We start from the raw sequence: 25,309 nt of genomic DNA on the forward strand, positions 1-25,309 counted from the left end.
GATCCCCACCCCTTTTTTATTTGTTTCTAGAAAAAACATTGATTACATATAAAGCTTAGGATTCTCCTTAAACAACTTTCCTCAATCTCTGTCTTTTACCCTCAAGTATAATCACTTATATGTAATACACCTTTACACACACACAATCATATACACAGACATAGATGCAGTTGGTTCTCATTCAAAGTAGAATACAGAGTTAGGTTCCTACAAGCCTCTGGTCATAACATTTTATCTACTGATCAATATATAACCACATGTTATGTGTGTTTCTGTTTAAAGATTCCTCATTTAATATATGTTGTTGATTCACTAACATTAAGCTCATGGTCAACATCACTCTAACTCATACCTGAACCAAGCTTATCTAACATGCATATTTTCCCCATAAGGCCTTTTTGCACTTAGGAATGCTAGACAGCACTTTGGCACTACATTTGGGGGCCATTTTAAACAGTGAAGCCACCAAAAACACAAAAATGTGGCACCAAACAGATGGTGAAAGGGCTGTTGTGGATAGTAAGAGCCGAAACTAGAAAGTAGCAGAGATCACAGAGTTCAGCCTCAGCTGGGGATGTGTGCGTGTGGTAACTCAAATATTTTGCCACTTTAGCACGTGTCTGTAATAACCACAGAAATACCACAAGTATTGGTTTGGGGGTTACAAATGAATTTTAGCAAACAGGCAAATTCACAAATACGGAATGTGTAAATGATCAAGATCAACTATATACACACACACACACACCCATATAAATATATAGGTTTGTATGTGCTGTTTAAATTTATTATATAATGTAAAAACATATTCCGCAGCATAATTTTTTAAAGTTAGTCATGTGGCTTGTAGATGTTTTTATGAAGCTACACTAGATCAGTTGTATTCTTTCAAAGTGATACATAATTATTCATAATAGGGATCTACCATAATTTAACCGTTCATCTAATGATAGTGTAAATTTCAGTTTCCTCATAGGTAAATAGTAAATAAAAATAAAAGATGTGGCTTTGAGAGTTAAATGAGCTTAGTACATTGCCCTACAACTTAAGCACTTAATGACTATGAGTTAATGAAAAATAAAGGGCTTTGGAGTCAGACAGACGTGGGTTCCACATTCCATCTCTTCCCTCCCTAGCTGTGAGACTTCATTGAATTACTGAATCTCTTTCTGTGTAAAAGAGATAGATGAAGAACAAAAATAGTAATAACTTTAAGATTATTGAATCTCTCTAAGTCGTCTCATCTGAAACTGGAGATTATAATACTTCATTGTTTTTGTGACAATGAAATATAATCATACCTAAAGTACCTACCACACAGGAACTCAGTGTTTCTTCCCTCTTAGATAATTTGATCTCAAGAAAATGGTATTACTTTATTAGAGTAGCATTACAGAATCAATATCTTATTTTAAAAATATAACACAGCATTGTACTTCTACATATTCAGAACATAAAAGAGAGAACTAAGCCATTTTAGTACAGTGCTTAGACTGTATACTTTCAGTGAGGTATAGTCTAAAAACAAAGCAAAGTAATGTTGAGTTTTTGTTGGTGGTGGTACATATATAGCAAATCTAGAACTCTTATGTATTTTAAGTTGAACAAATACAATGTTGCTGAGAGGGTTTTCTTGGTGGAAGAAAGGAGATATGGAATGGGATAAGAGAAGGATTAATTTCTTAAATCCTCTGGGGCTTTAAGAAATTAGAATTAACAATAAAAGCATGAACTGTAATATTCTAAAAAAAATGTATGCATATGATAGGTATGTGTGCATAGGCCTAGAAACAGTGACACCCTGGCAATTAGTACAGCTGTTCTTGCTTGGTTTTTAAATAATAGTCACAGCTAAAAGGAATTAGGACTCCAGAACTGTGTAAAGATGAATTTGGACATATATCAGAAAGTAAGAAGATACCCCAAAATTAATGCGTATATTTCAAAAAGACACAGAAGCCAGCTCAAAAAGGCTCTCATTGGTCAAATCTGGGACACTATGAGTATCAGAATGAATGATGACAGTAATGAGTATAACATAGTGAACAAGAGAAGAATCCCTGAGTACACAGTGATGTGAACAAATAAGTAAAATGGGAGGAGGGGAAGAAAAAGCTCTTCTTTACAATAGAATGTCAACAACTGTAGAAGGAATCATAGGGTTAGAAAATCACCATCATATAACTGATAATTGTTTTAGAAAGAATCATCAATGATCGCTAAATTATTGGATGCAGGGCTGTTGGAGAACAGGATATTTACACAGTCTCATCAAGCTATCTCCCTATCAGTAGTTTATTAATTACAAAGGTAGAAAAGAATACCTTTACCTTGGAGAAATTTGGCATATATACCAGCTTAAGCAGACGATCAAAGTTAACATCATCAGTGTTGGGATAAACTGATACCACATGCCTTCTGAGATGATGCCCTGAGACACACAGTATCACTTCTGTAGTATTCTTGCCAAAACTGCATAAACTGAATCTGAACATGAAGAAACAATCAGGCAACCCAACTTCAACACATTCCACTGATAAGTGTTCTGTGCTCTTCAAAAGTACTAGTATCATAAAGGACAAAGGGGGCTGAGGAACTATTTCAAACTCAAGAGATTGGAAACTAAATTCAGTATGTGATCTTGGATTGGATGTTAGTAGGAAACATGACTATAAAAAAGTGACTGAAAAATGACTGGTATTATTGGGACATCAATGTTAAATTTCATGAATTTAATATATATTGATTATGTAAGTTAATGTTCTTGTTCTTAGCTGAAATTAGTTTTAGCATATAGGGGGCAAAGCTGTCTAAAACTTACTCCCAAATAGTTCTGCAAAAAGATTTTCAGTGGGGTACACACACGGGGAAAGAGAGAGGGAGAACGTATTTGGTGAAACTTTTAACAATTGATGAGATGAATCTAAGTGAAGGCTATATGGGGTGTTCATTGCACAATTCTTGAAACTTTTGTGTGGGTTTGAAATTTTTCAAAATAAAAAGTTGAAAAAGAAACAATTTGAAAATTTTTTTTAAAAAAAGCATAAAATAGAAAGGAAGACTCTTATCTCACCGCAGAGATAACCTTTGTTAATATGTTGGAGTATTTCTTTCCATTCATTTCCATGATCCGATAGTGGGCTTTGTTAAACTCAAGCTCATCTCAAGTAAACATTTTCCTCAAACTTAAAACAATGTATTTTTAAAAAATAAAAAGGAATGTGCTGTTCTTGAGGCATTGTTTATGTTCCTTCCAGGAAACTGGTATCCTTGGCAATGTTATGGTCTATTCCTGTTCTTCTACAAGATTAAAACAGATTGGACCTAAAATGGTTCTCTAAGTTGAATGAAAAGCAGTCTGATCTGAAGTCGCCTTCACTGAACACCATGGCATATATAACTCTTGATGGCTCTGTTTCTGTTTCTCATGGCACTCAGCAGTGCTCTCATGTCTCAGCTATTTCAGGAATAGGGGAAATTATTTATTTTATTTTATCACTTAAATATCTCATTTGTATGTAAGAAATCTGAAGCAGCTGAGATAAACCACTTGATGAAGACAGCATCTCACTGAATGTTCCTTTAGCTGGAATGAACTTGATCGTTGAATGTTTATTAGAGGTTAGGGGAAAAATCCTTTAGTTTAACAGTCCCTACCTTTTAAAAATGTCATGCGCTTTCTAATATTTATCAGGATAGAAGTAGTTTATTGCCCTATTCCTCACATAATGTGTGCCTAGCATAGGGCCTGGTACATAGTAGCATAAAGGTATAGTGTTTATTACGTGCAGGTACCATTCTATATATTGTACATGTATCTCTTTCCCTCAGTCATCTGTGTCATCACTCAGTTCTCTGAGACTACCTCCAGCTGTCTCAGAGACATTAATGATTTTAGACTAATTTCTAAAGACCTTTCATTTTGATTTTATTATATTTTTATTACCAAAAAACTTCTTAGTGGTTCAGAAGCATTAACAAGTCAGAAAAGACAAGTGGAATTTCCTCAGTGGACCAGCAGAGGAAAGACCTTGTAAGGAAGAGAAGAAAGATCAATATTATTTAGTAACTGAATTGCCAGTCCTTCTGCTAGACGTTTTTCATGTAATTACATTTAATCTGCACGATAACTGGATGAAGTAAACAGGATTGTCACATATTTACAGCTGAGGAAGCAAAGTCTGAAAGCCAGAAAGTCTGATTAATTTACCTAAGGTCACACCACAGCCAGGTAGTGGAACTGGGGTCAGATCAGTAGTGTCTGCCTGGTTTTGAAGCCTGATTTGATTTCTCCATTATAAAAATACATTGCTGCTGGTCTCAACTAGTTTTTCTGTTACATGTTTTAAACACAATGGATGTTTCTTTGTATCTTCTTCACCAGGCTTTTCTGATGTGGATCACACCTATGCTCAAAGAACTCAGCTCTTTGACACCTTAGTAAATTTCTTTCCTGACAGCATGACTCCACCTAAAGGCAACCTGGTAGACCTCATCACACTGTAACTGAAGAGTCACTGGACACAGAAATGGAAAACAGGAGTCGATTTTCCATCTTTTGGATTGCAGCTCCATTGACTGACAGTAAAGCTGCAGTGATTGAGGACTGCACCAGAGTTTTGAAGGGATCTTAACCATCACAAGTTTTTACCCTCTTCCTTCATGCCTGACCTCATCCCTGCTCTCCTCATCTTATTCCTAAATTAGGCTAATAAAGTGAAATTGGTATACTTTCCAGTTAAATATATATATATATTTTTCTTACTTTATCTTTTAAGAATTAATGAGTATAAAAGAAAAATTAGGCAGTTTACCCTTTCAGATTTTTATTTCTTTTTTTTAATTGGGGGAAATAAGCACTATTAACAGATTCGGCACTACAAGTATTTTGAATGTTGTTGCTGTTGGTCATTTGACCTGCCTTCTCCCTTCCCATTTCACTTCACCTCCCATCACACAACTGCGTGTAAGTGGTGTCACTTGTTTACCTCTTTACTTCATTCTTAACAAGTGTATAGTTCTCTAGGACAGTTGATGTATGTTAAGGTGATATCTGTGTCTGTGTTGACTTGTTTTGTGTTACGTTAAACAGTAGGCAGAACTGAGGTCTCAAGTTTGCACTCTTGGCCATAAAACTAAACATGAAACCTGAGATTGACCCTAGCACCTATCTGAGATTGGTATATAATATTTCTGTAATGATATATTTTATAGTAGATATTACAGTAGCATCTGACTTTGAGTCACAGAAACCTTAAACTGAGGAGACAATAGTTCAGAACCTTTAAGAGCCATTCTAAAAATGACCAGCAGGAGGGATCGAGTAGTGAATAATATCTTCATAGCAATTTTAGGAGAAAATGACTCTTTCGTCCAGACGAGCTCTGCAGAACCAGGGCTCCCGTTTCTCTTGTGCTGTCTCTGTAGTATTTTCATTTGAGAGAGGAGGCTGGGTTTCCAGAGCTTTGCTTTCATTTATTTTTATACACATTGTCTCTCTATATCTGCTTGTGGATATTGATATTTTAAAGAGAAATGGTTTGTGGTTGTCCAGTGGTATACAACTGACAGGCATTTCATTAAGCACATAGACCAGACTTTGTGAACAGTTCAAATATTTTTTCATTAAAAAACAAGGTATAGCAGATGCACTTTTCCACAGGTCAATTTTTTTTTTTTTGTGAGAGAGAGAGGTACATGTCTTCTGAGAAGGTGCTGTGGAATGCAATGTGGGGAACCTGCATCTGGCTAGTGCTTACATTTGCTCAAAAACCATGTTGTGTGAAGCTGACCGCCACCATGCTAAAGCAGACTCGTATTAAAGAAATGTTGGTCGATCCAGTGGCTCTTAAGAGTGAATAGCTTTATGGAATCAAGTATGTCCCTGAGTAGCAAGATTAGGCCTCACTAAAGAAGAAATTAACCTGCAGTTTCAAAAAGTGTCATGTATAGGAATGAAACATTGAGGTCCCACTTTATTCTGTCTTTAGTACATGGTTTTACTTCTTTTGGGGATTGATGGGAATGTATTTTTGTTAGTTCTAGGCTTGAATCATGGGCTCCTTGGCTTTCCTAGCATCCCAAAGCAGTCAACAGTGATTTCTTAAGCAATTTGATCTGTACCTTTACTTGTGAAGGGTATGCTATATAATTAAGCAAGTACCAACTTGTGTAGCTGCAGAATAACCAAGTGGCTATCCAGTCAAGCAAATACAGTTTACTTACATACTTGAACAGTTTCATAAAATGATTCCCCTGAGTGACACAAGAACATAAAATGTTAATATCACTAATATAGCCTGTTAAATCTTTTGGGAGACAGGTGAAAATCAGAAGATTGACAAGGAAGAACTTGAACTTGCTAAGACTTCCTAAATTTAAAAGCTCTAGTTTTGCTTAGTATGAATTCTGGCACTTTAAAAAGATTAAGCAAGCGAAATCCTCCTGCCCTCCACCATTTATTTTTACAGTGCTTCTTTGTAATTGTTTTCATCAGTTCCTTAAATGTTACTTGGAGGAAACTAAGTTCTTGACCTCAGTAATTTTATTTTTGTTTTTCCCTAATTGCTTCCCTACTAGTTTTTTTGGAAAACATATTTGTTTTAATTTCATCTTTCCTCACTTTATTTAGGTAAAATTTTCCCCCTTCATTTCTGGAATTTTTTGCTCACCGCCATGTTTAAATGGGGTTGAATCATAGCGAGCCATTTGCTCTTGCCAAAGTGAGATAGATGTACTGAGGAGATAATTGAAAAGTCAGACACAGTACTGTGGGGCTTTAATGGGAGCACTGCTGGAAATGATTGCAGAGAATGTAGTGCTTCATATATCCATGACCAAGATTGACATGTTGCTCACAAGATGTCACTATTTAGTGAGGACCCACATGTATTTCCAAGAATTCCAGCATAGACTATAATTTAAATAATCGAATTTGGTATTTAGGTACACTGTTTATATAGCCAAGTGTATATGCTTTACTACCTAACAATTATTTCATTCTAGCCTAGGTGAATCCCTAATTGAAACACCTGGCTAACACTTTAGACACATGAATTAAGTGGGATACAGTTTGCTCATTTGTATTATCTCCAACTTCAACCTCAGTCTTCCTTTTTCCTAGTATAATACGTTATTTTCAACCAGAAATTAAACTAGATATCCAACATTATTTTCAGTGCTTGTACTTCATGAGAAATAATCTGATTTTCAAGATACCTCTTAAGTGCATTTGCATTTTATTTTGGTAATGGCAGAGACCTCGTGTGGCCAGTTTGATTGATTCAAGAATATATCACTCTTATTCAAACAAAGGAATTCAGACTTGAATGCCTACCTCTGTGCTGAAGCTGACAGACAGTATTAACTCTTATCAAGGCCATCTTTTAGACCTGATTTTCATTTATATGAAAACAGACCTGTCCATGTCTAATAAGTAAAAACTGATAGAATACATTAAAAAGTCACTGGCTTATCATAGAAAAGTTTGATGGGTTTAGAGCTCAGTGATTTAAGCTGCTAAAACTGCATTCTTGGGCAAAGTATGTATATTGTATATAAATAGTTGGCAGCTTATTCCAGTTGGTCTCTTCACGTCTGCTTTTAAAGTGCTATGTAGAGATACATTAACAGAGGTATAATAAAACAGTGTTTTAAAATCTAGCCTGTAAACAAAAGCTAGTTTGAGGCACCCAAGCATTTAGTGAGAGATAAGCACGAATGCTTAATGGATCAAAAAAGCACTTAGGAGTATGTTCCTGATTTTATTCTCTAAATTATACTCAATTTCATGGTAATTACATGAAGAAGTACCTACAATTATTCTTAACACTACATGGAATTCACTGGGTAATTGTGGGTCACTTATTTCCTGAAAGTCACGTGAAATCCTTAGCTGGTTGAATGTTGCACAGTATTTGTGTGTTATGGTTTAAAGTGATTTCTGTGGGAGGGAATCATTACAACGTATATTCTAAATAAAGTCATCTAACTATTAAAAAAAAAAACAACCCTTCCTAACCCTTCTTTTCTTAAAAATCCACATTAATCCACAATTTCATCCCTTTGCAGAAATTCTTGCCTGAATTCTCACCAAGTTTTGAATTCCTAAAATAGCCCCTGATCTAGGATGTGAAGGCTGCCCCAGAAAAAGTTTATGACTGGAGGAGTATCATAGAGGGTCTACATATGACGGATTAGATCTTTGGGCGCTTTAACACAAGAGATTTTTGTAATCCTTATTAGTCAAATAACACTATTCTTTTGTGGTTCTAGACCCTGGCTTCTATCTCCCTGTGATTTGTTTTAATGCTGAAATGACTTGGCTATCCAAAACTTCTAGTCTAGAGGTCTGTTGGTTGAAGGTAGACATTTCCAAGTTTGTCGAAATAATATGAAGCTGACGAGCTCACATGAATGATGCTGCCCTCATTTGTTTTGGGTGAGGACTCATTGCTGCAGTATGTCAATTTCTTCACCAAATGCTTTTTCTTTTTCTCAATAAATCCTGTCTTAGAGGTTCTATTTATACATGATTTTTAAAACCTTGGTTTCCTTCTATCCACCAAATACTGTGAATTGTTTTTCCATTTATTTTTCTTAGGTAATGTAACTTTATTCTTGACTTTTGTTAGCCCTAGACTTCTGAGATTTTCTGTGGCATTCTGTAGGAGCATTGTATTACTTGGGAAAAAAAGATCAATTCTGAGGCAAGTGCTCTATTATCCTTATTTATGACAAGAGAATAATGAAATTAATAAGGAATTAATAGCATTCAGATGTTGCTGTAAACATACTTGAGTCATTTTCATTTGGGGATAGTAATAATGGCTGTGGCAGCTTTAATGGAGAAACCTGTGTTGGCCTCTTTTCCTGGCATTAGGGACTCTTGTCATAGAAATATCTACGGTAAAGTACAAGTTTGATAGCAGAGCTCCTGAATTCAGCATATCATCAGAATTTCCATTTACCTTTTGTTTTTCTTTTTATTGTATTTTTTAATCTTTTTGTTTCTATTCCTACCTCTCATGAGTGGCATTGATTTTCTGCTGAAGTTAGAATTTGTGTTAAGAATTGACTTTAAATTTCTGACATAGTTGAATACTAGAAATGGCTTCAATTGCCATGAAATAATTGCTTTTTGCCGGGCACGGTGGCTTACGCCTGTAATCCCAGCACTTTGGGAGGCCGAGGTGAGCAGATCATGAGGTCAGGAGATCGAGACTATCTTGGCTACCACGGTGAAACCCCGTCTCTACTAAAAATACAAAAAATTAGCTGGGCGTGGTGGCGGGCGCCTGTAGTCCCAGCTACTCGGGAGGCTGAGGCAGGAGAATGGCGTGAACCCGGGGGGGTGGAGCTTGCAGTGAGCCTAGATTGTGCCTCTGCTCTCCAGCCTGGGCAACAGAGCAAACTCCGCCTCAAAAAAAAAAAAAAAGAAAAGAAATAATTGCTTTTCTTTTTTTTTCTCTTAAAAATAATACAGTCTTATAAATGTCTCTTCCCCTCAAGAATGTGAATTTAGGCTGGGCTTAGTGACTCACACCTGTAATCCCAGACCTTTGGGAGGGTGACACGGGAGGATTGCTTCAGCCCAGCAATTTGAGACCAGCCTGGGCAACATAGCAAGACCTCATCTGTACTTTAAAAATTTTTGTTTTTTGGCCGGGCGCAGTGGCTCACGCCTGTAATCCCAGCACTTTGGGAGGCCGAGACGGGCGGATCACGAGGTCAGGAGATCGAGACCATCCTGGCTAACACGGTGAAACCCCGTCTCTACTAAAAAATACAAAAAACTAGCCGGGCGAGGTGGCGGGCGCCTATAGTCCCAGCTACTCGGGAGGCTGAGGCAGGAGAATGGCGTGAACCTGGGAGGCGGAGCTTGCAGTGAGCCGAGATCCGGCCACTGCACTCCAGCCTGGGTGACAGAGCGAGACTCCGTCTAAAAAAAAAAAAAAAAAAAAATTTTTTTTGTTTTTTAGCCAGGTGTGGTGGTACGTGCCTGTAGTCCCAGCTACTTGGGAGGCTGAGGTGGGAGGATCACTTGAACCCAGGAGTTTGAGGCTGCAGTGAGCTATGATTGCAACACTGCACTCCAGCCTGGGCAATAGAGCAAGACTCTGTCTCCAAAAAACAACAACAAAAAAATGTGAATTTAGCTCCATTTTCAAATGACTAACTCTTATGCCAGTCATAGCCAGTGAAATCATCTGATGGTAGCTTCTGTAGCCCTTAACCTAAAGAGTCATTAGAGGTTATAGTAAATTAGTTTCTCTAGTGGTGCAGAGAGAAATGCCATCGGAGGAAATTATCACTGTCTTTTTTGCTAAAGTTTTGTGAGCTGGATCCTACTTAACAGCTTAAAAACACAAAAATGAAAGAGTAGTCCTAGTTTATCTTCTTAATTGGAATCGTTATTTGGAAATAAGATTTGCAGTATGCTGTCTATCCCCAAACACTGCCGAGCTTGCAGGAAAACAGAATTTAACATGGATGTTATCTGAAAGCTGTAGGGTCAACAACAAAAAAGGTGAAATGTTTAGTAGGGAACTGGACCAGTTCTAAGGTATCACTTTTAATTATAAAATAATGTCTTCCTTTTTATCTGCTTTTCAAACAGCCTCAGGGAACTATTAAACATTTGTGTGCAAGGTCTTATTTTGCTTATCTAAGGCATTTTGACTTGGAAGTATTAAACTTCAGGAACGAGCTAGAGAAGACAATGAGGGTATGTTAGAGGAGGAAAAATAGGAGCTTTTTTGCCCATGGATTTTAGAGGTCCACAAATAGAAAGGAAAAAGAAATTTCTTCATTTCTAACCCTAAAATAATTTTGTTAATGAGATGCTGGGGAAAAGACTACCAAAAGGCCTCAAAGCTCATGCTTCCAGAATATTCAGTAATTCCAAATAATCTTTGGGAAGTAGCATTTCTTGGTTAGTTACCTTTCTTCCCTTCTCCCAAATAACCGTGTGAGATCTTAAAACAGAAAATCTAGTGTTAATGGGCTCTAAATCTTAAACTAGGTGAGCAGCTTCTTATGTATAGCCAGTTCCTTGTTAAGGATCCAGCAGGAAAACCAGCCATGAAACATTTCCACATGCAGTTTGGGGGCTCCCTTGCTTATTCACTGAGTTTAAGCTCTTGCTGCAACATAGCTCTGTACCATCTGGGATGCTAGCAGTCCCAGCAGTTAGCTCAGATATCTGAGCTGTCTGCCACACAAATACCAGCCTGAGGAGATCATCATTCTTCAGTTTCATTCATTACTTAATGAATGCCAAATTAATTGGCAGGAAGAAGAAACACTCTGTGTGATATACTGAACAAGCCTGTGTGCATGATTAAGGAGCCACTCAAAAAGCCAATTTTGAGCTTTATTTCTCCTTTGTTAGCAAATCTCAAGAAAGCCTTTGCTACAGTTTAGCTCATGTCATTTGGTTGGTTTTATTTTCTAGCCCTTTAACATAGGAGGAAAATTGTCATTTCATGTATAACTTGTAACACATACAGAATTGAACTGATAATTAGTTTCTTTGCCTTAAATTAATTATATATCATCCCAAGGGTCTCTGTTAATTTTGCTTTGCCAAGAAATAATGAGATCTGGGTTTGGCATCAGAAGTATTTCATAGGCCGGGCGCGGTGGCTCAAGCCTGTAATCCCAGCACTTTGGGAGGCCGAGACGGGTGGATCAGAAGGTCAGGAGATCGAGACCATCCTGGCTAACCCCGTGAAACCCTGTCTCTACTAAAGAAAAATACAAAAAACTAGCCGGGCGAGGTGGCAGGCGCCTATAGTCCCAGCTACTCAGGAGGCTGAGGCAGGAGAATGGCATGAACCCAAAAGGCAGAGCTTGCAGTGAGCTGAGATCCGGCCACTGCACTCCAGTTTGGGCGACAGAGCGAGACTCCGTCTCAAAAAAAAAAAAAAAAAAAAGTATTTCATAATTTTGGTTTTTTCTTTAGGTCTCTTCCACATCTGTAAAGTGATTAATTAAATTAGAGGAGGCATGCAGAATAAATCCCAATCCCATTGCAACTGGCAGAGCTTTGTGAATTGAGTTACAACAAAGGAGAGGATCTTACACCATTAGAGCCATGCCATCAGGTGTTTGCAAGTGACAGCTGTAGTGTGTTGCCTCAAATAATACCAAGTTACAAGATAGTTAATACCAAGTAATTAACAACTCACTCCCAAATTTAATAATAAAATATCAGAGTCCAAAAGGTTACTTATGAGTAGTCTTCCACGGGGGAAGATAAATTTATTAAGAAGTCGTATACTGATCTTGGGATTTTTTTTTTTCCTTTCCCAGAAAAAAAAAATTATTTTGGTGACTGATCAATTGTAAACAATTTTCTTCCTTACTTACAAATCATCCATTTAGAAAAATAAACGTGAACTTCCTTTCCTAAGCATTACAATTAGCCTGGGCAAGAGGTGTTATGATTGTCTTATTCTTTAAGCCAGTTTACTTTTTGGATTTGTGTGAAATGTCTTTTGAAAAGAAGGTAGATAGTATAGTATTAACTAACTACTTTGTATAGTCTTCTGCATAATTTAGAGTTGAAAATAATGTAACATTTTCCTGTGAACAGATTTATGTAGACATATAAATATATATACACATAGACACACATTTTTTAAATGCTCTTTTTAAAGAGATTTCTTGCCTTGCTCCCACTCCAAAAGCTATGTACAGTTGAGTCGTTAGCCTCAGAGGAAGAGTACGGGAAAGCAAAGATGAGGACCTCCTTTTCTTATGTTGGTCTTGGGAACAAACAGTATTCCATCTTTCAAATATGGCATATTTCTAAACAGTTTGGGAAAGATGTTAGAATTTTTTAAAAGTCAGCTATTTTATAAATTGGAAGTACTCAGTAGTCAGAAATTAAGATCCCCTCTGATAGAGATAGATTCTTAAAACCGAAATGGGACTGAAAATTAGATTGAGAAGAAAGATACAACTTCCTCCATAGCCAATAAAATCTATCTTTCCAAGTCTGCTTATTAATGCTGTGAATTGCTCCTTCTGTTTGTGAAAACATCTCCTGGACTGGAAATGTGGTGCTGTAGCAGCCAGCTTAGCCAAAAGGTGGAGAATGTTAAATATCTTTTATGGGACTTATGATAAAATGTATTGATGTTAGTGATTGTCAAAATAGGTTTATCATTTTAAAAACTAAGAAATTACTAAGTATAAAGAAGAAAAACCAGTATTAACTAAGTAATGAGACCTCTTCATTTTATTTTCCCTGACTTATTTCCATTACCAAACATTTTAGTAAAGGCTAGAAAAGATTAAAAAAAAAAAAAATTAACACAGCCATTCCATTGTTTTGTTTTTAACCACATGGAGAAAGGACCAGGCTGGAAGCATATGTCCCCACCCTTATTTATATTCCTTTGAGCATTGCCCTTTTCTAGACAGACAATCTGAAAATAATTGTGTTGATGGGTCTCTTTAAGCCTGAACTCTGGGTGTAAGATGTTATCCAGAAGCTATAGGGAGCTGCCTTGCTCAGGTCATTGGAAATTTCAACCCTAAGACTCATTTGAATTTCTAAATCCTTTATGCACCATTATGGGCATATGGAGCATATTCATACCATGAGGAGGAGTCTTTGTTTATGATGGACTTTTTAATATGGTCATAATTAAATTCACATTCAAAAAAGATGAGCTATTGTTAAAAGCCAAAAGAAAAACAGACAAAATGAACATGAAGCAAGGAGTCCATAAAACAAGAGTTCTTTACCACGTTTAAGCAAATGTCTCTCAAAAAAATTGTATTTCTCTGCACATTAGCTGAGACTCACACATTTTGCACCTCAGTATTTCAGATGAGACTCAATGTGTGGAGGAGAAAACTGCTAACTTGTTTGGTTCTACTCTAACCCCCTCTTCTGTGGCAGTGTGGGGTCAGGGCCATATCTTAAAGTATCCACATCGTCTTAAATGGAAATCATGGGACTCTGGAAAGCTGGCATGAGCTGGTTGGAGCTTTTAAACAGAAGTGCTTTATAGGTATCAGATCTCTTCTGACATCAATTGTTAGGAATCATTGTGTTCTTAGGACTCTGTTGTGTTCTGCAGTCTTCCCCATTCCCCTCATGTTACTCCCTGGTTTATCTTTTATCCAATCTGTATGGACTTTTTAGGATTTTTTTTTAGTACAAATAATTTTCAGATCCCAGCTTTGGTAAATGTGTTAACTCTACTCTGTGAATAAATGAGTGATCTGCTGAACAATGGCAATTGTAGAATTACGTTGTATGTAATGTACATATGGAGAAAGAATGTATTTTGTTCATTTTCTTAATAAAAAGTTATATATGGATGTTACAAGATGTCTCTTGTATTTGCTTAAGCTACTTTTGAAGTGAACCTTTAAAATGTCCTTGGACTTTACAGTTGTGTTTTTTCCCTCAGAAAGGTAAGTTTTATTTAGGCTTCCAAAAATTGAAAATGATGTGCTTTCGAAGGGCCTTTGGGTGTTTTCCTTTGAAACAGCGCTCAGATAAAGAAGTTCTGGCCGTACTCACAAAGTTTCTGCGGGAAGGCTTCCACTTTTAAAGACCACTGGTAAATTATTTCATGAACCAGCCTTATTTTATTTGCCTTGTCCATTTGGACTTGTGTTCCTCTTGAAAGGGGATATGCTTGTACAGGCTAGGAACTAGAAGAAAAGACTGAACTGAAATGGAAAATTCGTTGCAGAAAAGATAGTAAAGGGAGAGAACCTAGAAGTGTTGCAAAGTTTGGGAAAATTCTTTATCCCTGTCCCCATTAAAGGGGAAAGACACTTTATGGGCCAAATCTTGAAAAACCTAAACTGAGAAATATGCCAGATAAAGGTACTGGATCACTGGGGCCGAGTGGTGGGACTCTCAGTAACGAGATCCCCTCTCTGCCCTTTCCACCTCCTGGTCTGCTTTACATCTTGGCTTTGTGATCATGCATTCTGGAGTGAATTGTCAGCTGGTTTTATTCCAAACAGGGATCATGCTTTCTCAATTTACAAATTGAATAATCCAAATGTTACTGCAGAGCTTTCATTTCTAGGGTGTCCTTTGAGTGTGGCCCTTAAGTAATGTTTCTTTGTGTTCTCAAAACAGGAAAGCATGAGGTGCAGTGATAAGGTAAGGAATTGACCTTTCCTTGGTCAGTCCTCCAGAGAATTAACTCAAAAGGATCAAAATGCAGGACAGTACCCTTGATATGTTTGTCACTACCTTCTGGTGGGAAGACAGCAGTAAGTAAAGAAACCTTGGCCCTAAACACAGATGAGAGCCAGCTGCTCCCAGGTCAAGTGCATGTGGAGACTGTACTACAGAGCTTGGAAGTTGCTGCGTTAGGGGCTTCTACCGTCTAAGGAAGACGACCGAGCACCCAATAGGGAAATGGCTGTGTGTGCCCATGCTCCCATAGCTTCTCATATAAATGACTGCAGGGTTCCTAGAAACTGGGGGAAAACATTTTCCCTGTAAATGAAGGCAACATTGGTTTATCACTAACAGTTCAGATTCTGAAGGTATTAATATGACTGGAAAGACCATCTGAGGCTTGTACAGTCCTGGCGTAAGTCTAAATCCTGGTTAATGACGTTTCTTCTTTAGCAGCACATTATGCTACATCTTCCTTTGCCTTTTACATGTCTTGGAAAGAAAAAAGCAAGAGGGGACTGGAGACTTGGGTTTTCTGGGGCATAGGGCGGTTGGGGCAGCAGAGGATGGTGCCACCATCCTTACTCTACAGCTTCACTATTGTCTTATGGGGCCTTTTTTCCTGTGGGCTTTCACCCAGCAAAAGCAGCAGCCGTCAATCATATGCTTGCCGGAGACATTCTTATTATAGGGAAGGAGAAACTATGCAGAAGTAGCCTGCCTAGCACTATGTTCGTAAGTTTTAATGGTTGGCAAACCCCGAGAGGAAGTTAGGACCCTTGGCGATGTACATAGCAGCATTGTACAGCTACCCTCTAAACTTGGGTCATAGAATGGAGAGCCCAGGAGGAATCGGGAATCCTGGCTGATATTTCCTGATGACCAATGACTTCTGCATAGCATTGTTCACAACCACACCTTCTCTGCCTCATTTCTTCTGTGAAGTAAATACTGGCAGCAGATCTTGTTTGCTGGGATCCTATTGATTTTTTTTGTTGTTGCTGTTTGTTTGTTTTTTTGGACAGGGTGTCACTCTCATGCAGGCTGGAGTGTAGTGGTATGATCGTAGCTTACTGCAGCCTCCAACTCCTGGGCTCAAGTGATCCTGCCTTAGCATCCGGAGTAGCTAGGACTGCAGGCACGTGCCAGCACAACTGGCTAATTTAAAAAAAAAAAAAAAAAAAATGTAAAGATGGGATCTGGCTATGTTGCCCAGGCTGGTTTTGAATTCCTGAGCTCAAGCTATCCTCCTACCTTGACCTCCTAAAGTGCTGGGATTAAAGGCATGAGCCACCATTCCCTGCCAAGGCCTTTGAAAGCACTAGCTATCTTAGTGTTTATCACTGGTGTTAATTATGTAGCCAGTTCTATGCTTTACTTTTTTCCCTTGTGTACAGAAGAAATCTGTGATTTAGGAGGGAGCTTATAGGGGAGGTTCTTAGTGACAAATCAGCATAACACATTTAAATTGACAAATGAGCATGTGTCTTGGTTGGCAGGCAGGGAGCAGGTCAATGACCTACTCAGGAAGAGAATGGGGTCTTAGATCTAACTTGTGGCCCATGATAAGCTATGAGTCACTCTTAGAACAGTGCACCTCGACCATGGCCAGCGTCCTGTGTGAGTTCCTTGTACTTGGACTCCTTTCTGTATCCTTGGCACCCTCTTGAAGTTAACCTCGAAATAACCCTGGCCCAACTCTAGCCCTCTCTTCAGGGTTTAACTGCCTTTCACAACTCTCATGACAGGAAAATCATATTGTAACAGTGGTTGCATTCTAGAAATGTATTTTGCTGTTGGAACTCTGGCATTAACATGATACTAAGAAAAGAGTGTAGGACTAAAGAGCAAAAAGAGAATCAAGGCCTGTGCTGCCATTTAAATGGTTGTGTGATCAATCTCAAAGAGAATACTTAACCCCTGCATCTAATTTCCCGAGTGGGGACAATTCCTGTAAGATAGGTTTGTAAACCTATAGGTTTCCTATAAAATGGTTTGTAAATGGTAAGATGCTAGGCAAACAGACAAGATTGTTGTCTAGCAACTAAGATTACAGACCAATTCTACCTGACAGTTTCCCTTCTGCAAGTTGGGAATGATGAAGTTTTCCCCTTCCAGTGAGGAAGCATGCAGCTGTGGATCAAACCACGCTAGGAGATGGAGAAAGTCAGAATCATCTCCAGTGAGTCCTTCCCTAAACCTCTATCTTCACTGTAGACCTGGAGGAGGGATAGGCAGAAGCCTCTTGTGGCAGTAAACAGATCCATTTATGGCAGAAACAGGGCCAGAACAGAGCGTGCGTGCGTGCGTGCGTGTGTATGTGTGTTCCCTTTGCCAGTGTTTTCATACCTGATCAGTCTTCAGCAGCCCCCTTGGAGATTTCTGATATTGGTGATTCCCAATGTATCTGAGGCAGAAGTAGAAGGAAGGAAGACAGTGAAACATTTATACAACAACATCTTAGGGGAAAGTGAGGTCGTTTACGGTCACTAGGACAGTTTGAGTAACGTAGACTCATAACTACCTTTAGGATCCCCCTTTTTTTTCCTTTCAGCTTCTCTCCTACTCTCTCCTAGTTTCTCTGCCCGCAGAGTTGGACAAGTGTAACTCAGCACAGAGGCCCCTGTGCTATGAGTGTGATCCGACATTCTCAGGTGCTTTGGCAATGAGCCTCGTCGCAAGTGAAGGCTTTAAGTCACAGCAAAATACTAGAGCTTGAGCCAGTTTACACAAAAACACTTTAATTGACTGACAGTATACAATTTTCCAAAATATATTTTTGTAAGAAAATGCAATAATTAACTATCGTTTTTACAAACAAGTTTCTCAGTAAATTCCAGTGTACTTCAGACCCCTGTCCACTAAGACACATATGATCCCCCACTTCCTGGGCAAACTGTTGAACATTACAGACAAAAAGACCCACACTAAAGAGTCATCCGCGCCCTCCCTCCATGTTGTGTTTGCAGCAGACCTGAGGGATCAGCTAGTGACAGTGACAAAAGCTACGCTACAGTTTTACTCTTGCCCTCTCTGCCTCCCCCACCTTGTTTCCTTGGTCCCTCGGTCCTGTTGGAATAAATTCCATACATGAAAGCTCATCCAAAACTTGTTTCTTGGCAGAAAGAATTGTTCACTTACATCTTAAACCTAAATGATTCAGAGAAAGTATAGAAGACCAGTTCTTATTTTTGTGTTCATGCCCTCCCTAGCCTTGCGAGGGTAAGAACTAGGAAAAGAATTCTGTCCTTTGTGTCATTCTGGCGCCTTCAAGGAGCAATTCTTAGTTTACCGATTATTCCTTCTGAGGCGCACAGTCTGCGGATCCAGGTTTTAATCTTGTTTCTGTCCTGAACCATGTGATTTTGAGGAAGTCACTTTATCTTTGTGAGCTTCGGATTATCTTTTTCTCTAGAAAAAGATTGGACTAGATCTTGAAATACCTTTCTCCGTGACTAGAGGGTTGCCTGCCAACCAGAGCATATTGACTCCAACCTTTACTGTGATGGGGCTGTGACTTTGCTGGGGAGGGGGCAGGGTTGCATTTTAAAATTTAAAAAAGAACACCTGATCTACAAGACAAATACTTTATCATAAGTTTGCCTTGTTATATTTCATTTTTTGTTTAAAAAAAAAAAAAGCAAAAACTTGTCATTTCCAGTAAGACATTTACATTCCTGTCCAGAGAAAAAACTTGGCCATCACTCAGGTAACATAATGTTTTCTCAAAGTATGTTCACTTAAAGCAGTGCAGGGTGGATTAACATGGCCACTGTATTTACATTATCCAAAAAATCTGTGTATATGTATCAGTTTGAACTTGTTCTTGAAAGTTTCTCCAGTATATTGTCCAAAAAGATAAAGCTCAAGAAGTGGTTTAAACTTTCTGCTAGCTTTCCTTATCAAGCGGGAAAAAAATCTGGTGTCTAGACTAGATTAAACCCGTACTCTGTCTTACGATGCAAAGAATATTCTGTACCTCCTTCATAAGCATTGCTCCCCACTCACATGACAGTAGGCTTCCCAGTCACCATACTCGTGGTTTCTGGCCTTCTGTGCAGCTTGGGGAAACCACAATTTACCACTGAAAGAGTTGATAAACTGTCTTTGCTACAACCTGTTTTAAGTCATGCTGAGCTTCTGGTGTTCCCCTTACCTCTTCCCAGACCCAGAATCCGAATTATCAGAGAGCATTTAGAACCCAGTAAAGGTGGCAGAAGATGATGACCTTTATAGATGCATGGCTGTTTGGCCTGTTGACATAGGTGTCCTGGTGGCAAGAGCAAGGCAAGGTGTCAGATTCTGAAGCTGCCCTAAGACTAGACTAACACAGTTTGGATGAATATAAAGAACCTCTGAATCAGCCCAAAGCCTCTCCGGGTTCTCCTTGGACAGAGCGATGGAGTCGGCAGAGTCAGGACCAACCTGGCTAGGCACTCTGCTCTCTAGTCCTTGCCAGTCATCATCTGTCTCCAAGAGGCCATAGGGTTGCAGCCTTTGATCGATTTGCAGAGGCCTATTTGCTGTCTCTGTCAAAAGCCCTGGCTGGTGAAGTGTGTCCCAGGATCAGCAAAGGAGCAATAATCCAGTCTGACCAACAGAAACCTACTGGGTGGAGAGAACCCAGCACTGGGCAAGAAGGAAGCAAACACCTCACTTGAGCCTAACAAGATTTCCTGTTTCCCCCCAAACGGGCACTATTCTCCATCTTGCCCACCTCCAAACACCAGAGCGCTGGGGCAGATGTTTTCAGACCTTGTTAGCCTCACATCCCCCAACTCCTGGGAAACTCGCTGGGGCCCTAAGTGAACCCTTGGCCTTCCTTTCCCCCTACGATATCAGATGGCTACAGGCTATGAGGAAGGAATTAGGCAGACGGGGCTGGACAGAGATCTTCCCCAGCCTCTCCCTCTACCCTTTTAAAAAGTAAGCCTTCCAGAGTGGATAGCCTATTTCATCAGAACTACTGCAGCCTGAGCCTGACTCTTAAGACCCTGGAGGTGTGGCATTTCACCCGAAAAATGGCAATTTTCATTCCCCTAAGCAGTTCTGCCCATTTTCCTACTTCATACCAGGGAATTTATGCCCAGAACGATGGAGACCATGGCAAAAGTTCAACATTCCACACAGGATTCCCCCTTCTCAATCAGATGAAACCTCGCTATGCCCACTGCTTAGGAGCCTCCTACATGGCAGCTAACTGCTCAGCCCATAAAAGTCCTGTATTGGGGAATAGACATAGCTTTGTGGTTCCCTGAGATGCCACCAGAAACTGCAAGAGAACTGCAGCAGCCCCACTGGGCTCACAGAGAAGAGGAACAGCAAGGCCTAGCTCCAGGCCAGGACAGTGAGATGTTCGCACAACAGTCTGTCCCCCAGGTTGCCCTTCATGCACCCAGCATGCACTGCGCTTTGCAGGCCCCTCTTTCCCTGCGGCCCAGGAGAATCAATGAGTGTGATGAGCTAACTGGGAGTCTGCAGCTGTCTGAGCTTTGGCCTTTGGCAGTGGAGGGCTGGGTTAGAAAACAACTACAACAAAACGCTCAGCAACTTGAAATGTCCCTGAGTTTCCTATGACATACAGAGGAAAGCCTGTCCTTCCTGGCTGCTTTAATGGATTGTCTCTGAAGACACATCGCTGATGGGGGGGCCCTGGGAAGGCCTCTCCTGCAGCCACTGCTCCTTCATACTGGGTTTCAGGGAGTCACTCCCATCAGCTGAGCAGTGAACAACAAAAGGAACACGCTGCTTTCAGTAGCTACAGCAGATTGTAGTCCCTGGTGGACATGGAAGCCCAAAGAAGATCGCGGGGAGCCTCTGCAAGGAGTGCCAGGGGCAAGGGGCCAGTGTTCCTGCTGACCCCCTCATCAGCTGCCCTGAGACGCTAGCCTGGACTGAAGAGTGTCCCTTTCTCTCTCCACCTGCACATGGGCCCCCTAAGCAGACCTGGTTCACGCAGGGAGACCTGTGTGAGTTAAGCCCCGATCTCACGAGGCAAATGTGAGAAAATCAGAATCCAGAACAACGGGTTGATTCAAGGTTATGAATAACCTGTGCTAATCCCAGAGGCCCCAGGACAGAGTAAGTGGGAACACGCACTGAGTGTAGGGTGGGGTAAGAACATAGAGGGTGGGAAGACGGGTACACAGGCTGGGGTAGGAGAAGGAAAACTTGGGAGCTGGACTTACAGGTCATCAGATCCCACTGAGCCAGGATGTAGCCCTGCCCTCCTTTCCAGCCCAGCCGCCTGCTGGAGTTTCACCCCTGCCCGGGACTGCTCTGGACGGAGGGCACACGTGAACACAGCAGTGTGGCATGGTGCAAATGGAATCTTTGTTCTCATCCTGACTCTGTCACCAAGTGGCTCTGACCTTGGGCAAGTCACTTACCCTCCTCAGGTCTCGGCAACCTCACTGCGGAATGAAGGCATTCCACTAGTTCATCGCTAAAGTCCCTTGCGTGGCTTTTTCTTGATCTCCCTCATCATCCAGCAGCACTGAGCTCAGGCACTAGTGGGTTATTTTACAGGAGGAATCTGGACAGAATGTGATTTGTTCAGCTCGAAAAGGGAAAAATTAAGGCCCTGGGGGGATTGGGAGGGGACACCCCTTGGAGTTCACTCTCCCTCCCCAGTCTTTCCCTTCCCCGTCCAAACGGCACTTGGGGTGGTCGGTCTGGAGCTCTGCAGTGCTGCTGGAGGCCACCGGCAGACCGGACTAGAGGTGTGTGTCTTCCTCCTCATCCAGGTCGTCCTTGGTCAGGTTGTCCAGAGGGACGATCCAGCTGTCCCCTAGCTCCCCGTTGAGGCTGACCACCTTCTTCTCCTGCATCTCAGAAGAGGTCTCCATCACTTCCAGTGTCGGGTTGTCATGGTAACCATTCTCCACCGTCTGCAGCTCCTCTGTTAGCCGTTGCTAGAGTGGGGAAGGTGACCAGTGAGAAGGGGGTTTCAGAGGGCTCGGAGCTTAATATAGCGCATGTACCCCTCCCACTCCGGAGCCCCACTGTAGCTAAAGCAGGCCCTCATTGCTCCCCTGTGGGGCTGGCTGCTCCTGGTGGTCATTCTGGCTCTCAGCCTTCCCGGAACTAGTTTGGAACAAAGACTTGCCCCTCACCCTCACCCTGGTGGCAGACCGGTGAAGTCAGTGGAGATGACCTTTGTTCTCCAGAGTCCTCTAAGCTCTTTCCTCCCCTTCATCCCTTCCCCCAAAACCTCCTCTCCAGACACCTACTTCACCTATCGTAATGAATGGGGAAAGATCATTAAAAAATGACCTGTCTTGCGCTGGGTGACTGAGCCCTCTCTAAGCCTCTCTAAGATGGGTACGGTGTCTCTAGAACCATCCCTGCCGCAGATAGCAGCCATGTGGCAGAGGGGCTTTCTGCCTCTCTCAAACACAACCTTGAGTGCATGCTAGAATCACCTGGGGAGCGTTTTAGGCGGAAAAATTTTTGGTTAGACAGGAACACCTAGACCTGCTTCTATCAATGAATCCTCAGACCAGCTCTGCAAGGAGGTTATCCCTGCTATGCAGATGAGGAACCTGACGTCCAAAGAGCTCATCTGACTGATTTTCTCAAGGCCAGGGCCAGGACTTAAACCAAATCTCCCTGACTCCAGTCTGGGCGTGGTGGCTCACACCTGTAATCCCAGCACTTTGGAAGGCTGGGGCGAGCAGATTGCTTGAGGTCAGGAGTTTGAGACCAGCCTGGCCAACATGGCGAAACCCCATCTCTACTAAAAATACAAAAATTAGGTGGGCATAGTGGTGGGCACCTGTAATCCCAGCTACTGGGGAGGCTGAGGCAGAAGAATCACTTAAACCCGAGGAGTGGAGGTTGCAGTGAGCCGAAATCTCACCACTGCACTCCAGCCTGGGTGACAGAGCGAGACACTGTCTGAAAAAAATAACAATAATAAAATAAAAAGTAAGACTTCCTGACTCCAAAGCCCACGCTGTGTCCTCTGCCACGCTGCCTCTGTAATGCTCCGTGGACTGAGGCGGCTGCCCATCAGGGATGGCCTCTGCCCATTAGAAAGGGTCCAGGGCCTGCTCCCTTTTCCTTTTCTGCAACTTGGGAATCACGAGGGGAGGGTTCCTCTGGTGACCTGGGCTGCTTCCTCTGTGTGGCCACAAACAGCTGCTTACCTGGTCCTTCCTCTGGGAGAGGCGCTGGTGGCAGCAGCCATAGAGGGCCGCCACGAGGAGCAGGAAGGACGCCATGCAGACGATGGTGATGATGAGGGGCATGCTGAAGCGGTCCTCGGCCTCCTCCGGTGGCCCCTGGTCCCCCAGCTGCATGTGACTGACCCCTGCCTGCACAGGAAGTGGCAGAAAACAGTCTGGGGGCACCCTCTCTCCATCAGCCCCCCGGCTTCACTGTAGAGCCCCTCTGCTTGCAGTTTGCTGGGGTCCGTGCCACCACCCTCGTCTACATGCAGGCACGTGATGGGGTTCCTCCCCACAGAGAGAGGGTAGTAACCAGACCTCCCACAAGGGGCTTCTACTCTGTCCCCACACTTGGGGGGCCGCTTACGTCCTTTAGTTCATCCCATTTGTCCTTCAGCCGCTCGTACACATCCTTGGCAGGGAACTTAGCTGTGGGAGAGGAGGGAGACGCTGTCCAATGGCCCAGCCCAGAGAGAGGCAGTGGGGGACGGGGACTGCACTCCAAGAGAGGGACGCAGGTATCTCAGTCTCCTGAGTGTGTCTCTTGGGTGACCTGGGAGGGGGTGTGGCTTGGCAGTTCTTAGGGAACAGAAGGGGTACCACTGTGACCCACCCTCCAATGTGGCTCCTGCACGCCCCCATTCCCACCCATGCAGGCCTCAGCCTAGGCCCCCTTGCCCTCCGCCCAGGACCCCGTGCCCTCCACGCACTGTGAATAGTGATTTCTTTGACGGCCACTGCCTGACTTCCTTGAATGCGTGCCAGCCGTATGCTGCACTCATCTTGGGTCCGGTTGAAGGTGGCTTTGACTGCTTGGCACATCAGCGTGACCAGCTTCTCATCTGGAGGGCCCCCTGCCTATGGTGGGGAGAGCGCAGGTGACTCCGCGGGAGTGTGACAGCAGCCTAGGCCTGTAGGGCTGCCCTCCAGCTCCGTCGGGACAATACTGTTGCTCTGCTAGAACCTGCCTCCCTCTCCAGCCCCAGCTGTTGCTCCATGCCGGCCAGCCAGGAGCCAAGGGTTGCACGCTGTTCTCCTGGGCCAGCTCCTGCCTCCTCTGCCTCGTTCCCATCAGCTTGTTCCCCACACTGTGTTTATCTGGTCTATGCTTGCACCTTTCATTCCTTTCACCCTAGTGCCCCTTTTTTCCCTCCAAGCTATTTGTGGATTGGGGGTCTTTTTCATCTCCATTCCTAGAAAGGGCTAGAGTGGGGGCACTGCACAGCGACCCCACCCCACAACCTGCGGGGAGACTCCAATTCCCCCTGAACTCCCATTCACCAGCCTTTCATGCCCAGTTCAGAGAAATCAGGCGAGGAGGCTGCAACTCTCAGCAGAAGGGTCTCTACCCGCAAAGCTGAAATCCACGTGCCCTTGCCCTAGGCAGAGCCTCTGGCTCTGAAGACACAGACAGGCTGACAGGGGAAGGGGCCTCCACTGAGTAAGGGAACAGGTGGAATTCTACCCCTAGGATATCTTGGAGGAGTCTTATTTAGCTCTAAGAAGAAAGATTATGGCTGACGTGGCTTTAGGGCTGAGGATGAGGAGAGAGGTATGGGCAGCTTTTTTTACCCAGTTCTGCCGTGCCATCTAGGGGCACCCCTCCCTGGGGTTTCTCTGACCTGATTCCGGAATAAATGTCTAAGACAAAGAAAAGGACTCTAGGGATGGCTTAGCACAGAACCCATACAAACCACCCCTAAGGGTTCTACCAGAATTTCCTTAAGCTCACTCATTCCCCACCCTGACATCAGGAAGGGATCCAGGGTTTTCCATCTTCCTTGTCTAGCAAGGAAAAAAAAAAAAATGTTTCTCACAAACAATCATACAGCCTGCCAAGCTACATCCAAAAAGGGGGTCTGAGGAATGGCTGGGCGGGCACCTGACTGTCCCCAGAGATCATCTCACGCAATGCCTGCCTTGTCCAATAAGCCCAACCCTAGGAGAACACCACTGTGTTTTAAACTCTGGT

At 42.2% G+C, this 25,309-nt stretch overlaps 2 protein-coding genes across 19 annotated transcripts in view; one reads left to right on the forward strand and one right to left on the reverse strand.

The window, feature by feature from the left end:
- The window catches only part of MKLN1 (muskelin 1), a 389,751-nt gene extending 366,652 nt beyond the window's left edge, over window positions 1–23,099 (forward strand). For 8 of the 12 annotated variants that reach the window (XR_013414655.1, XM_077994952.1, XM_077994953.1 and 5 more), the window contains one exon: window positions 4,385–4,743. Coding sequence is in view for 10 of the 12 variants with exons in the window: in XM_077994952.1 (XP_077851078.1) it covers window positions 4,385–4,506 (122 nt within the window). In the remaining 2 variants the exon portion in view is untranslated. 12 annotated transcript variants of the gene reach the window in all.
- Window positions 17,891–25,309, reverse strand: part of PODXL (podocalyxin like) — a 58,166-nt gene continuing 50,747 nt past the window's right edge. For 5 of the 7 annotated variants that reach the window (XM_015134927.3, XM_015134926.3, XM_028846300.2 and 2 more), the window contains 4 exons: window positions 24,048–24,195; window positions 23,705–23,766; window positions 23,317–23,484; window positions 17,891–22,080 (listed from right to left, as the gene is read on the reverse strand). In XM_015134927.3, the coding sequence (XP_014990413.2) occupies window positions 21,883–22,080; window positions 23,317–23,484; window positions 23,705–23,766; window positions 24,048–24,195 (576 nt within the window). In that variant the 3' untranslated portion in view covers window positions 17,891–21,882. Of the gene's footprint in view, window positions 22,131–23,253; window positions 23,485–23,704; window positions 23,767–24,047; window positions 24,196–25,309 lie in introns of all 7 variants that reach the window. The other 2 variants (XM_077997345.1, XM_077997347.1) reach the window with 2 other exon arrangements.

The sequence above is a fragment of the Macaca mulatta genome, chromosome 3 (genome assembly GCF_049350105.2).
Source record: "Macaca mulatta isolate MMU2019108-1 chromosome 3, T2T-MMU8v2.0, whole genome shotgun sequence".
Lineage (NCBI taxonomy): Eukaryota > Metazoa > Chordata > Mammalia > Primates > Cercopithecidae > Macaca > Macaca mulatta.